Source organism: Lissotriton vulgaris, chromosome 5, assembly GCF_964263255.1.
Source record: "Lissotriton vulgaris chromosome 5, aLisVul1.2, whole genome shotgun sequence".
In the NCBI taxonomy this organism is placed as follows: Eukaryota; Metazoa; Chordata; class Amphibia; order Caudata; family Salamandridae; genus Lissotriton; species Lissotriton vulgaris.
The window spans coordinates 1,856,055,131-1,856,069,703 of NC_141693.1; the positions used below are offsets into that span (position 1 = coordinate 1,856,055,131).

At 53.6% G+C, this 14,573-nt stretch overlaps 1 protein-coding gene across 1 annotated transcript in view; it reads right to left on the reverse strand.

Annotated features, from left to right (window-relative positions):
* The window catches only part of STAC2 (SH3 and cysteine rich domain 2), a 265,421-nt gene extending 251,297 nt beyond the window's left edge, over nt 1-14,124 (reverse strand). Inside the window, exon 1 of the mRNA XM_086924337.1 lies at nt 12,592-14,124. Coding sequence (XP_086780463.1) covers nt 12,592-12,687 — 96 coding nt within the window. The 5' untranslated portion in view covers nt 12,688-14,124. The remainder of the gene's footprint in view (nt 1-12,591) is intronic.
* Between the last annotated feature and the right edge of the window lie 449 nt (nt 14,125-14,573).

The following is a 14,573-nucleotide window of genomic DNA, read 5'->3' on the forward strand; positions in this document are numbered from 1 at the left end:
ATTCCCAGGTTGTGGCCGCGCAATACTCCGCCCGCTCGCGGAACTCTTCAAAATTCGGCTGTGTTTAGTCTCTCGCCAGTGGCGTAACAAAGACCCCCCAGCAGGCCCCGCAGTGTGAGGGGGGCCTGAGCTCCGCGGCTTCTCCTTCGCACACTACCCTTGCCTGAGAGCTCCTGAGTGAGTCCGGGGCCGGAGCGGGGCCCATCCATGTACATTGCAGGGGCACTCCGCAAGGTCCGCCGCGGGGCAGATTTCGGCGGAATTCCGCGGAGGCTCCCTCCGCCCAGGCCTAAAGAATATTGGGGCATATTTCCAACAACTAGCGATAATTATCGCTATGTTGGTTTAGCGGGGATATTTTTATCGCCGAGCTGCAGCGATTTTTATCGCTTAGCAACCTTGGTATTATCAAGGTTTATCTCCTAAACGATAAAAATCGGCCGAAATGCATGAATATCGCTGAAAAGTCAGCGATATTCATGCATTACCGAGCTAATGCTCTTAGCCATGTTATCCACCGACCATTGGATAACATGGCTAATAACTGCTCAGGGACAGGTGTTAGCTTTTGGAGATATTCGCGCTTAGCGCGAATATCTCCAAAAGTTGGTAATAGGAGATAGCGATGTTAGCGACTGTTTCCAGTCGCTAACATCTTGGCACGCCCACTTTGCATGTCATTAGTGATAAATATCATTGACATGCAAAGCGTGGCCCAAGATGGTCGCTATCTCCTACTAACTGTCGCTAACTGTCGACAGCTAGGTAATAGGGAGATAATTTTATCTCCGCTTTCTTGGCTTTAAAAGCCAAAAAAGCAGAGATAAACCCCCTTTATAATATGCCCCATTTAAACTGAAGAAATGCGTTAAAAAAACGTAAGGTCGGTGTTGGACATTTAGTCCTAGTTAAGGCTCCCAAAGGTCGTGAGCAGTTTTCCTAAGGTAGCAGACCTAGGAGAGTTGAGAAGGTTTTCAGGATTGATATTAAGAGGGCTCTCGCCTTTGGAACCTAAACATGATTGGGAAATACAGCGGATGTGATGAGAATCTTCCTGAAAGATGTCAGAACCGTGACGAGTCAAAACCATTGAAGCCAGGGAGAATTGACAGAAAGGTTAAGACGTTATATAATCAAAAAATGTATGTTCCATACCAATATTATTCTGTGTGAATATTCTGTGGTTGTTTAGTTATGTGATGAGAAGGGAGATGTGTGGTCTCTTGAGTAGGTCAGAGGATTCTAGAAGCTGTGATGTGCGGTAAAATGTGGGACCTTTCAGAGTTTAGATGATGCGCTTTACAGAAACACTCGTACAATAACTCCTTCTCACTTGAATCCACCGCTCACACCTTATAGCAAGCCAAACTCTTGAAATATCCCCGTTGATGTGGTTTCCATAGTTTCCTTGGCCGACCGAGGCCTTATGACTAAGCGGCTCTATGCGCCCTGTACTGCTTTGTAGCATTGTGTTGGAACACAAGGTTTCACCTCACTCATGACGTTTCCCTGAGTAGGGTATTATTATTTATTTCACCACTAAGGTGAGCCTCCTCATTGGCTCACATGCAGCTGAAGTTCTTACGTACTCTGATGTCATGGTTACTTCCAGGATGTCCCTTTATTTCCATAGTCCTGACGAGACCCCATCATTTTACCAGTAGGGTTTGAAACATGTCGACATGCTATTGTAACTAACAGGAAAAGTGTCTGTTTCATCCAATAAAAAAAAATGTTGAAGTACCTTCAACAGTTGTCTGTTACTGTGATAAAAAACGTTGTGTATTTCTACAGTGTAGTCACACAAAAACCTTGGGTTTGACACTGGGGACATATTGCATCAAGTGTTTGATTGTTATGGTAATTGTTTTTTTTGGGGGGGGGGAGGGGTATATTAATGCTTGAACAAGTATAAATAAACCAGTACTTCTCTTTATACCAGGAGTGGCTGGTTGTGTTCTAATTTCCAAATGTGTTATTGTACCTGTTACTTGTATAATACTGTGCAGAGCATGGACTGCCTCGTTATTTTGTAAGGGATGCCAGGGTGACCCGCTGCTGCCTGGGATTTGACAGATGAGTGAGAGCAGACCCGAGTCCTGGGGGGAGGGTTGATGGAATGCAGAAAGGGGGGCACACACTGCGCAGCATGCCTACACCCCCACGAACAGTAAGGGGCAGGCACGGGTAAAGGGGGCACACACTGCGCAGCATGCCTACACCCCCACGAACAGTAAGGGGCAGGCACGGGTAAAGGGGGGCACACACTGCGCAGCATGTCAACACTCCCACGAACAGTAAGGGGAAGGCACGGGTAAAGGGGGGCACACACTGCGCAGCATGTCTACACCCCCACGAACAGTAAGGGGCAGGCACGGGTAAAGGGGGGCACACACTGCGCAGCATGCCTACACCCCCACGAGCAGTAAGGGGCAGGCACGGGTAAAGGGGGGCACACACTGCGCAGCATGTCAACACTCCCACGAACAGTAAGGGGCAGGCACGGGTAAAGGGGGGCACACACTGCGCAGCATGTCTACACCCCCACGAACAGTAAGGGGCAGGCACGGGTAAAGGGGGGCACACACTGCGCAGCATGTCTACACCCCCACGAACAGTAAGGGGCAGGCACGGGTAAAGGGGGGCACACACTGCGCAGCATGTCTACACCCCCACGAACAGTAAGGGGCAGGCACGGGTGAAGGGGGGCACACACTGCGCAGCATGTCTACACCCCCACGAACAGTAAGGGGCAGGCACGGGTAAAGGGGGGCACACACTGTGCAGCATGTCTACACTCCCACGAACAGTAAGGGGCAGGCACGGGTAAAGGGGGGCACACACTGCGCAGCATGTCTACACCCCCACGAACAGTAAGGGGCAGGCACGGGTAAAGGGGGGCACACACTGCGCAGCATGTCAACACTCCCACGAACAGTAAGGGGCAGGCACGGGTAAAGGGAGGCACACACTGCGCAGCATGTCTACACCCCCACGAACAGTAAGGGGCAGGCACGGGTAAAGGGGGGCACACACTGCGCAGCATGTCTACACCCCCACGAACAGTAAGGGGCAGGCACGGGTAAAGGGGGGCACACACTGCGCAGCATGTCTACACCCCCACGAACAGTAAGGGGCAGGCACGGGTAAAGGGGGGCACACACTGCGCAGCATGTCTACACCCCCACGAACAGTAAGGGGCAGGCACGGGTAAAGGGGGGCACACACTGCGCAGCATGTCTACACCCCCACGAACAGTAAGGGGCAGGCACGGGTAAAGGGGGGCACACACTGCGCAGCATGTCTACACCCCCACGAACAGTAAGGGGCAGGCACGGGTAAAGGAGGGCACACACTGCGCAGCATGTCTACACCCCCACGAACAGTAAGGGGCAGGCACGGGTAAAGGGGGGCACACACTGCGCAGCATGCCTACACCCCCACGAACAGTAAGGGGCAGGCACGGGTAAAGGGGGGCACACACTGCGCAGCATGTCAACACTCCCACGAACAGTAAGGGGCAGGCACGGGTAAAGGGGGGCACACACTGCGCAGCATGTCAACACTCCCACGAACAGTAAGGGGAAGGCACGGGTAAAGGGGGGCACACACTGCGCAGCATGCCTACACTCCCACGAACAGTAAGGGGCAGGCACGGGTAAAGGGGGGCACACACTGCGCAGCATGTCAACACTCCCACGAACAGTAAGGGGAAGGCACGGGTAAAGGGGGGCACACACTGCGCAGCATGCCTACACCCCCACGAACAGTAAGGGGCAGGCACGGGTAAAGGGGGGCACACACTGCGCAGCATGTCAACACTCCCACGAACAGTAAGGGGCAGGCACGGGTAAAGGGGGGCACACACTGTGCAGCATGTCTACACTCCCACGAACAGTAAGAGGCAGGTACGGGTTAAGGGGGGCACACACTGCGCAGCATGCCTACACCCCCACGAACAGTAAGGGGCAGGCACGGGTAAAGGGGGGCACACACTGCGCAGCATGTCAACACTCCCACGAACAGTAAGGGGCAGGCACGGGTAAAGGGAGGCACACACTGTGCAGCATGTCAACACTCCCACGAACAGTAAGGGGCAGGCACGGGTAAAGGGGGGCACACACTGCGCAGCATGTCAACACTCCCACGAACAGTAAGGGGCAGGCACGGGTAAAGGGGGGCACACACTGCGCAGCATGTCAACACTCCCACGAACAGTAAGGGGCAGGCACGGGTAAAGGGGGGCACACACTGCGCAGCATGCCTACACCCCCACAAACAGTAAGGGGCAGGCACGGGTAAAGGGGGGCACACACTGCGCAGCATGTCAACACTCCCACGAACAGTAAGGGGCAGGCACGGGTAAAGGGGGGCACACACTGTGCAGCATGCCTACACCCCCACGAACAGTAAGGGGCAGGCACGGGTAAAAGGGGGCACACACTGCGCAGCATGTCAACACTCCCACGAACAGTAAGGGGCAGGCACGGGTAAAGGGGGGCACACACTGTGCAGCATGCCTACACCCCCACGAACAGTAAGGGGCAGGCACGGGTAAAGGGGGGCACACACTGCGCAGCATGTCAACACTCCCACGAACAGTAAGGGGCAGGCACGGGTAAAGGGGGGCACACACTGCGCAGCATGCCTACACCCCCACGAACAGTAAGGGGCAGGCACGGGTAAAGGGGGGCACACACTGCGCAGCATGCCTACACCCCCACGAACAGTAAGGGGCAGGCACGGGTAAAGGGGGGCACACACTGTGCAGCATGCCTACACCCCCACGAACAGTAAGGGGCAGGCACGGGTAAAGGGGGGCACACACTGCGCAGCATGTCAACACTCCCACGAACAGTAAGGGGCAGGCACGGGTAAAGGGGGGCACACACTGTGCAGCATGTCTACACTCCCACGAACAGTAAGGGGCAGGCACGGGTAAAGGGGGGCACACACTGCGCAGCATGCCTACACTCCCACGAACAGTAAGGGGCAGGCACGGGTAAAGGGGGGCACACACTGCGCAGCATGTCAACACTCCCACGAACAGTAAGGGGCAGGCACGGGTAAAGGGGGGCACACACTGCGCAGCATGCCTACACCCCCACGAACAGTAAGGGGCAGGCACGGGTAAAGGGGGGCACACACTGCGCAGCATGTCAACACTCCCACGAACAGTAAGGGGCAGGCACGGGTAAAGGGGGGCACACACTGTGCAGCATGTCTACACTCCCACGAACAGTAAGGGGCAGGCACGGGTAAAGGGGGGCACACACTGCGCAGCATGTCAACACTCCCACGAACAGTAAGGGGCAGGCACGGGTAAAGGGGGGCACACACTGTGCAGCATGCCTACACCCCCACGAACAGTAAGGGGCAGGCACGGGTAAAGGGGGGCACACACTGCGCAGCATGTCTTTAAACTACAAAGGGACATTAAGGGGCAGCCATGGACAGAAGGGAAGCCAAGATCAGCAGCATTTCTTTACACCCCACGGACAGTAAGGGACAGACACGGACAGTAAGGGACAGGCATGGGCAGTGGAGGAGCCCAGATCAGCAGCGTGTCCTTACACTCCCATGGACAGAAATGGACAGGCACGGACTGTAAAGGGCCGGAGGGCACACACTGCGAAACGTGTCTTTACACCCCCACGGACAGTAAGGGGCAGGCATGGGCAGTGGAGGAGCTGAAATCAGCAACATGGCTTTCCACCCCCACGGACAGAAGGGGCAGGCATGGGCAGTGGAGGAGCTGAAATCAGCAGCATGTCTTTACGCCCCCACAGACAGTAAGGGGCAGGCATGGACAGTGGAGGAGCTGAAATCAGCAGCATGTCTTTACGCCCCCACGGACAGTAAGGGGCAGGCATGGACAGTGGAGGAGCTGAAATCAGCAGCATGGCTTTACACCCCCACGGACAGAAGGGGCAGGCATGGACAGTGGAGGAGCTGAAATCAGCAGCATGTCTTTACACTCCCACGGACAGTAAGGGGCAGGCATGGACAGTGGAGGAGCTGAAATCAGCAGCATGTCTTTACACCCCCACGGACAGAAGGGGCAGGCATGGACAGTGGAGGAGCTGAAATCAGCAGCATGTCTTTACACCCCCACGGACAGAAGGGGCAGGCATGGACAGTGGAGGAGCTGAAATCAGCAGCATGTCTTTACACTCCCACGGACAGTAAGGGGCAGGCATGGACAGTGGAGGAGCTGAAATCAGCAGCATGTCTTTACACCCCCACGGACAGAAGGGGCAGGCATGGACAGTGGAGGAGCTGAAATCAGCAGCATGTCTTTACACTCCCATGGACAGTAAGGGGCAGGCATGGACAGTGGAGGAGCTGAAATCAGCAGCATGTCTTTCCACCCCCACGGACAGTAAGGGGCAGGCATGGACAGTGGAGGAGCTGAAATCAGCAGCATGTCTTTACACCCCCACGGACAGAAGGGGCAGGCATGGACAGTGGAGGAGCTGAAATCAGCAGCATGTCTTTACGCCCCCACAGACAGTAAGGGGCAGGCATGGACAGTGGAGGAGCTGAAATCAGCAGCATGTCTTTCCACCCCCACGGACAGTAAGGGGCAGGCATGGACAGTGGAGGAGCTGAAATCAGCAGCATGTCTTTACACCCCCACGGACAGAAGGGGCAGGCATGGACAGTGGAGGAGCTGAAATCAGCAACATGGCTTTACGCCCCCACGGACAGTAAGGGGCAGGCATGGACAGTGGAGGAGCTGAAATCAGCAGCATGTCTTTACGCCCCCACAGACAGTAAGGGGCAGGCATGGACAGTGGAGGAGCTGAAATCAGCAGCATGTCTTTACGCCCCCACGGACAGTAAGGGGCAGGCATGGACAGTGGAGGAGCTGAAATCAGCAGCATGTCTTTACACCCCCACGGACAGAAGGGGCAGGCATGGGCAGTGGAGGAGCTGAAATCAGCAACATGTCTTTACGCCCCCACGGACAGTAAGGGGCAGGCATGGACAGTGGAGGAGCTGAAATTAGCAGCATGTCTTTACACTCCCACGGACAGTAAGGGGCAGGCATGGACAGTGGAGGAGCTGAAATCAGCAGCATGTCTTTACACCCCCACGGACAGTAAGGGGCAGGCATGGACAGTGGAGGAGCTGAAATCAGCAGCATGTCTTTCCACCCCCACAGACAGTAAGGGGCAGGCACGGACAGTGGAGGAGCTGAAATCAGCAGCATGTCTTTCCACCCCCACGGACAGTAAGGGGCAGGCATGGACAGTGGAGGAGCTGAAATCAGCAACATGGCTTTACGCCCCCACGGACAGTAAGGGGCAGGCATGGACAGTGGAGGAGCTGAAATCAGCAGCATGTCTTTACGCCCCCACGGACAGTAAGGGGCAGGCATGGACAGTGGAGGAGCTGACATCAGCAGCATGTATTTACATCCCCACGGACAGTAAGGGGCAGGCATGGACAGTGGGGGAGCTGAAATCAGCAGCATGTATTTACACCCCCACGGACAGTAGGGTGCAGGCACGGACAGTGCAGGAGCAGAGTGCACACACCATCAGCATGTCTTTACACTCCCACGGACAGTAAGGGGCAGGCATGGACAGTGGAGGAGCTGAAATCAGCAACATGTCTTTACACTCCCACGGACAGTGCAGGAGCGGAGTGCACACACCATCAGCATGTCTTTAAACGCCCACGGACAGTAAGGACCCACCCACACAGGGACAGTGAGCGGCCCACTGAGCGTCCAGGTGCAGAGGATCACGGCTCATCCTCACCGCACCGCGGACCTGGCTGGCCCCGGCTCTGCCCTAGATTCCTGCTCCCGCGCACACGGAGCGCAAGGGAGGCGCGCGGCATATTAATGCACCGTGGTTCAGCGCTACTGCAGCACTGCACCTCTGTCTTCAGCCCTGGGCACGCTGCCTGGCACGGGCCTGGCACGCATGTTTTACCGCAGCACAGCGAGGCTACGTGACGGCTGGGAAGGTGGGACAGCGGAGCCCTGATCCGGCTGGCACGGGTCCTGTCCATGCGCAGGAGCGGGGGGCACCCGGACCCGAGTGACGGATGATGCCAGCACCTCCCACCCTCTGAGCCCCCGCAGCCCCCGCCGTCCTTGCATCCGCCCCCTTCGGCCGAGCGCCAGACCTGCCGCATGCACCAATCTCTGCGGGAGACACGGGCCCTCCCGCCGAGGCGGCTGCGGGCGAGAGAGCATCGGCAGCGCTTGGACCGAGCAGACTTGCCGGTAGGCGCACGGCGGCCTCCTGGCCTGGTTCTATCACGGGTCCGTAAAAGAAGTTAAAAAACCCACAGAACAAGTCACAACTCCGTAAAATGCACAAGTCGCCCCCCCCCCCCCCTCCCCTTCGAAGTATCTCTCGGTTCGGCGGCTCCTGCAGGGCGCTGTTTGGGCGTAATTTGCATCCGAGTGTAATTTCCCCGCCTGAGACAGTGCTGAGGAATTGGGTAATGAGTGGAACTTGATGGGTAATGAATGGTAACATTTGATATTTAAGTGCCAAGAAGCAAACTAGAAATACAATTCAGCAAGTAGCTGCCCAGTGTTTTAGCAATTATCGAGTGCCCATAAACCCTTTATCAACTCCCAGGTTATGAGTCCTGAACACCAACAGGCGAGAAGGGGGAAGAGGTGTTGAAGTGGGGCAAGGGGTGAGGGGTGTATCCAGGGATGAGCTGCCTTACCACAGCATAATGTGTGCACGAACCCCTAAGAAACGTGGGTGGCTCAGGGCTCTCATAAGGCATATGCCTTGCACTTTCCTGATCCCCAATCTGCTTCACAAATGTATTGATTGATTTTAATGAAAGCAGTGCCTGCTGTCTTCTTTAATAAAGAGACCGCGTCGTGTACATGCCAGACGGCGTCATACACCATGTTTCCTCTCACCTGGAGTACATTTACCTAGGAAGAGGTGCGCATGGCACCTGTGAAAAAGAGAAGAGGCGCCCAGAGCCCCCCCCCCCCCCCCCCCCCCCCCCCAATCACGTTTTTGCCCCGGACTTCGCAGAAACTTCCGACAGGCTGGTGCCAGCCAAGCTGGGCACCCTATAATAATACTGGGAGAGACAGCTCTGCCCAGAAGCCCGCAGCCGGTTCTATTAAATGTCGGGCTCTTCAGTCCACTACCCCTTTATGTCACTGTTGGCAGCCCCTGCTCTCTACCTCTGCGACGGTTTTCTCCGCTTAATCTATCCCTCGTTTCTGTGTTTTAACCCTCTTGCTCACTGTCAATATCTGATGAGGAAAGTTAAGGGCAGGTCCCCAAAAGGAAGTTCCGGTCGCGGTAGCCCCCACCGGCAACCACCGGCTCAAATTAAGCACTCGAGAGGAGGGCAGAGTCTTGATTTGTATTTCTAAAGCTGCTTCAGTCATCAGATGTCGCCAAAAGTAACTTTTAAAAATGTAGGTTTGATGTGAAAAGTACCCTGTAGTAACGTATTACCGTCTGTAAACTAGTGGTGACCAAGCCCGGAAGTTGATAGGGAGGGCTGAGTCAGACACCGCCAGTCTCAGCCATCAATCAGAAGTTAGGATGAGGGGTGCACCTGCACAATCACGTGCATTATGGGTCACATTTTCCACCTGTGAGTTTCAGGAAGGAGGAGGTGGCCGCACCGCGACGAGACCCTGGTCATTTGATTTGATAGATGCATCTGTTGATGGGGGTGTGAGGGGTCATGCCCTTTCCGTCTGTTTCAAAAACCTGCATTATTCCAAACCCATACTGCCCCATGGCGCTTCTATGTGTTAAAGTTTACACTTCGGGTCGCCGCCCTCCATGCCCTTGGCTTTGTTATCTGTGTCACATCTTTGCCGGTCTAGTCTATTTTCTCAGCATCCTTCCTGTTCGGCCCACGCGCACACGTCGTCACATTGCTGCACGCGCAGGCCGCCGCTCCCTAGGTTTTGAGAATGTATTCCTTTGAAGCGTGCACAGGTTTTGCATCATTTTGGTCTAGAAAGGGAGTGTCCTGCACGCCGTTGTTTGGTAGCTTGGCCTCTTTTGGCGACCATTAGCTTATACTTCCCTGAGCCAAGCCCCGGTGTTGAAGCCCTGATGGGGGAGACCAAAATGTGAATTTTAAAACAAAAGGCGAGGGGGCAAACTGTCCCTTTAAAATGATGCTGATACTTATTCGGTGCACCGGAAACTGGTTTGAACAAGGATAACGAATTCACGTGTCTCCTAACTGTGGCATCCCTGTATTTCCCAGAAGTCCATAAGACAACCTATCAAAAAGGGGACATAGGTACAGGAATGAATCAATGGGCCAACTTCCGCCCACCCCCTCCCTGGTCCACAGGTGCCCTGTAATCTACTCCCACCACACCCCCGGCTGCTGATCTCAGATGCTACCCCCCTCTCTCTGTAGGCCACACAAGGAGCAGAGGCGGTAGTATTGAGTGTATGTGTTTACAATAAGACACTCTCATTGGCTGTTGACATCAATCAGAACGTAATGCCTTCCCACCCAGTTTTTGGATTTACTGGTGTACATACTGCCTAAATATCGAAAAATACAGCACATTGTATCTTTTACTAATACCTCACTCACCTCCAGGGTCTGACTGGAACAGAAAATAGTCCCGAGCACTAAAAATAAAACTGGCCTCCTATTAGTGAGTCAGGTAGCTAAAAAAAGTGGCCAATATTGGGGCAGGGTTTGAACTTTTGAAGGCACCCTAAGTGTTTTGGAAGGTACGGAATACTGCATGGATTTGGTTTTGCTGAAGCCAATGTTTTTTTTTTTTTAACTGGAAAAAAGAAGCGAAACCAACCCAGCAGGCGCGCAGGCATGCAAAAAGGACAGGCCACACACGGATCTGTGAGACCAGCCCTTTGGGCACTGCCTTGTTGCCCTACAGGCCAGCCCGACCCTGCTCCCTTCCTGCCTTTGAAACCTGACCATAGGTACATTTGACCACAGGTGTTACAGACCCGTGGGCATTCAGCAGGAGGACGCGATCATATGACGCGTTTGTCTCCGTGAGATTGCCGGTATGCAGCAGTCACGCAACTAGAATGTATGATGGTCAAATTACCTTGAAATACTGATGTGGAGAACTACAGTACCTTGGGATAAGTTTTAAACCAGATTGCAATTATAATCAGTTTTAATCCCTTCTGTTTTATTTTATCACCACCACAGGTTCTGATATATATCCCTGTTGAAAACAATGATCTGGATCCCTAGCCCTGACGAAGTTGCTTCAAATTGAATATAGCAACGAAACATGTTGGCTAGTTATGATTAATGTTTGACTTGATAGGAGTCAATTTTAACGTGGAAAGGCTTACAGCTAAAGAATAAAGATTATGGGTGGCAAGTAAGCTTTACCAATTTTTATTGGTGAGAACTACGTCTTTGGTTCTCACGGGATCCTCTGAACACATGCACGATTTCTGCACGTATAGGAAGTACATTCACATTTAGGTTGTTTACTTCTTATTTCTCGTTTTTGTTTTCATTGGGTTGTGCATTTGTTGCACTATATATGCACATTTTTCCATTGGAAAGAAGGTAACCGATGATGAGAAGTGGGTCACTGGTGAGTACCAGTCAGTATTGTCCCCCTTGGTGTTGCTACCGTGAGGTGCTTTCTTTCCTTCTCACACTTTTTCTTTGTGATGAAAGGTCTGTGGTGGTGGTTTATTTCTTTTTACAAGTAGGATACACTGCGGTTTGATGACCAATTAAACTCATTGGTTTATATAAAATGATGTCCTAAATTGACTTGACACGTTTTAGACTGCTAATTATAAACCTTGTTTTGTGTATCCCTGTAGGGACAGCTAATTATTGATATTAATTCACTGAGTGGGGGGCTGGCTGTCCTGGTATTCCCCTTGATACTCCCGTTGTATTGATGATAGCTAAAAAAAGTGGCCAATATTTTCCACTGGGGCAGGGTTTGAACTTTTGAAGGCACGCTAAGTGTTTTGGAAGGTACGGAATACTGCATGGATTTGGTTTTGCTGAAGCCAATGTTTTTTTTTTTTTTAAACTGGAAATAAGAAGCGAATCCAACCCAGCAGGCGCGCAGGCATGCAAAAAGGACAGGCCACACACGGATCTGTGAGACCAGCCCTTCGGGCACTACCTTGTTGCCCTACAGGCCAGCCCGACCCTGCTCCCTTCCTGATAAATAGAATATTTGTTTCAGCTATGCTGGAATTACCCCCAGGATAGAAACCTGTGGCCTGGGTGACTTCTAGCACCCCAAAAGATCTGCTGGCATAAAGTTGCTACAATAGTTGCAAGATTTCTTTTTTTTTATATTCTAAAAAATCCCTACTGTGTTGATTCTGCAATGAATTTACAGGTCTATGTGTGAAAGATCCATTGAATCACCTAGACATCTATTGGCGTTACCTATGTATTATATGGAATAAAGTACCCTGTGCCATTTATAAAAATGATATTTGACGTCACCCTCGAGCTCTACGGCCTACAACTTGAGTCTCTCAATGCTCTACAGAAATACAAAACTCTTCTGTGACCAGCCACATCATACATGTACATATGTTCTATATGCTTCCGTGTTGATATGCAGTGCTGCCGCCATCTTACCTTGGTCTGGGACAGGTGGCCCATGTTGCCGGGCGAGGGCGAGTGCTGCACCTCCGCGTCCTGCTGCTCGGGGTCCTTCTCCGTGATCTCTGTCATGGCTTCGGGTTCCAGGGGTCCCCCGGGGGTCTGCTGGGATCCCAGTGGGGTGAGGCTCTCGCAGCACTCTCAGCAGTCTCAGTTCAAGTCCAGCTCGAGGGGTCTGGAGCGGCCCCGACCCCCTGGCGTGGGACGGACCCGGCACTGTGGGTTACATGAGAGGGGACAGCGCCAGGGCCGGAACGGGTTAGTCCCAGGTGGACAGCGGGTCTCTCGTCTTCTCTCAGTGGGGTGAGTACAACTGTTTGCAGGGGCAGTGTGCGGCCCTGCTCCAACTCAGAGTCAGGCGTAGGATGACGCGAGGCGGGAGGGCTTGCTTCGCAGCGCCAGTGCCTGGCTCTTTCCTCGCTCAGTGCCAAGTGAACTGCAAGGACTATGCCTGGCGCCCTCCTGCTTCAGTGCCAGGTGAGATTCACGGGCAGTGCCAAGCTCTGTACACCTTCAGTGCCAGGTTAAGTCCAATTATAGTGCCTGGCACACTCTTCCTTCAATGCAGCTGTGAAAAACTTTCAAGTGCAGTGCCCGTCAGTGCCAGGTGACTTTCAAGAGCAGTGCCCAGGTCTCTACACCTTAAGATGCAGATAGATTGCAGGGAAGGCGCCCGGTCCTCGCCTCTTCTAGTGCCTGATTTGTAGTGCCTTGTAGGAGTGGTGCTTGTTCTATCATCTTCCAGTGCCAGGGACACACTGACTTGTAGGGCCAGTATCCGGGTCTCGCCTTTCTCAGAACCAGGTGTGCACGGAGGCGGAGGAAGATTGCCTGGTCCTGTCGTCCAGTTCCAGATATAGAGCGTGTTTCCAAAGCAGTGCCTGGTTGTCTTCTCTTTCAATACCAGGTGAGTTGCACGGACAGTGCCTGCTCCCCAGTGCCAGGTATACAGTGAGTTTCCAGAGCAGTGCCTGGTTGTCTTCTCTTTCAATACCAGGTGAGTTGCACGGACAGTGCCAGGTATACAGTGAGTTTCCAGAGCAGTGCCTGGTACTCTTCTCTTTCAATACCAGGTGAGTTGCACGGATAGTGCCTGGCCCCCCATGTGCACAGTGAGGCGCTAGCGCAGTGTCTGATTGCTTCTTTCCGCGCCTACGAGTTCTTGTCAGCCCCGCCGTGGGCGCATCGATCACTCCGTCTTCACACCCTGAGGTCGGTGGGCTGGGGGCGAAGGGTGCTGCGCTCCAGAAATGAGAGCTCTAGGCGCTTGCTGGGCTCTTGTCTGGTTCCCCCGCCTGTGCAGTGCGCCGCGAGGCGCCTCTTACTGAGTGAGGCGCTTGTGCAGCTAGGATGGATGGCTGCACCTTCTTAGTGTCCTGAACCCCTGTTCTCCCACGCTGATGTTGTCTCCCGTGATGCTGCGGTCCCCGGCACTAACCTCCCTGGTCCTCCGGTCCCTGGTGCTGCCTCCGCGGTCCTCTCCTCCCTGGAATGCCGGCCCTCCCCGACGCCGCCTCTCCCAGGCTCTGCGGCTTGTACATCAGTTGTAACTTTGATTTAGGAGCCTGTCTGGCCCCGCCCTGTGCACTGGCCTCCGCGTGACTCATACCAGTTCGCGCACTAACAGCGCCCTCTCATTGGCTTGCCCCGGAGGAGGGGCGGGACTCCGAGAGGAGAGTAAAACAGTGAGAGTGAAATCACTGCAGCGCCTTGGCCCCGGACTCCATCCTCCTCCCTCCAGCGCATTCCTCCATCGTATTATCTGCTTGTTTTTTTTTCTTTCCGTTTCGTTCGTGTGTTTTATTATAACCGTTGTTCTTTCTTTTCTTCTTAATTTATGGCCACTCCTTCTCTCTTCATTTCTTTATTGAGAATGTTTTTTTTCATTTGTTCTTCCTATCGATGAATGTTGTTCTGTTCTTTGTCTCCATATTTCATTTCTGTTTCGTTCTCTGCCT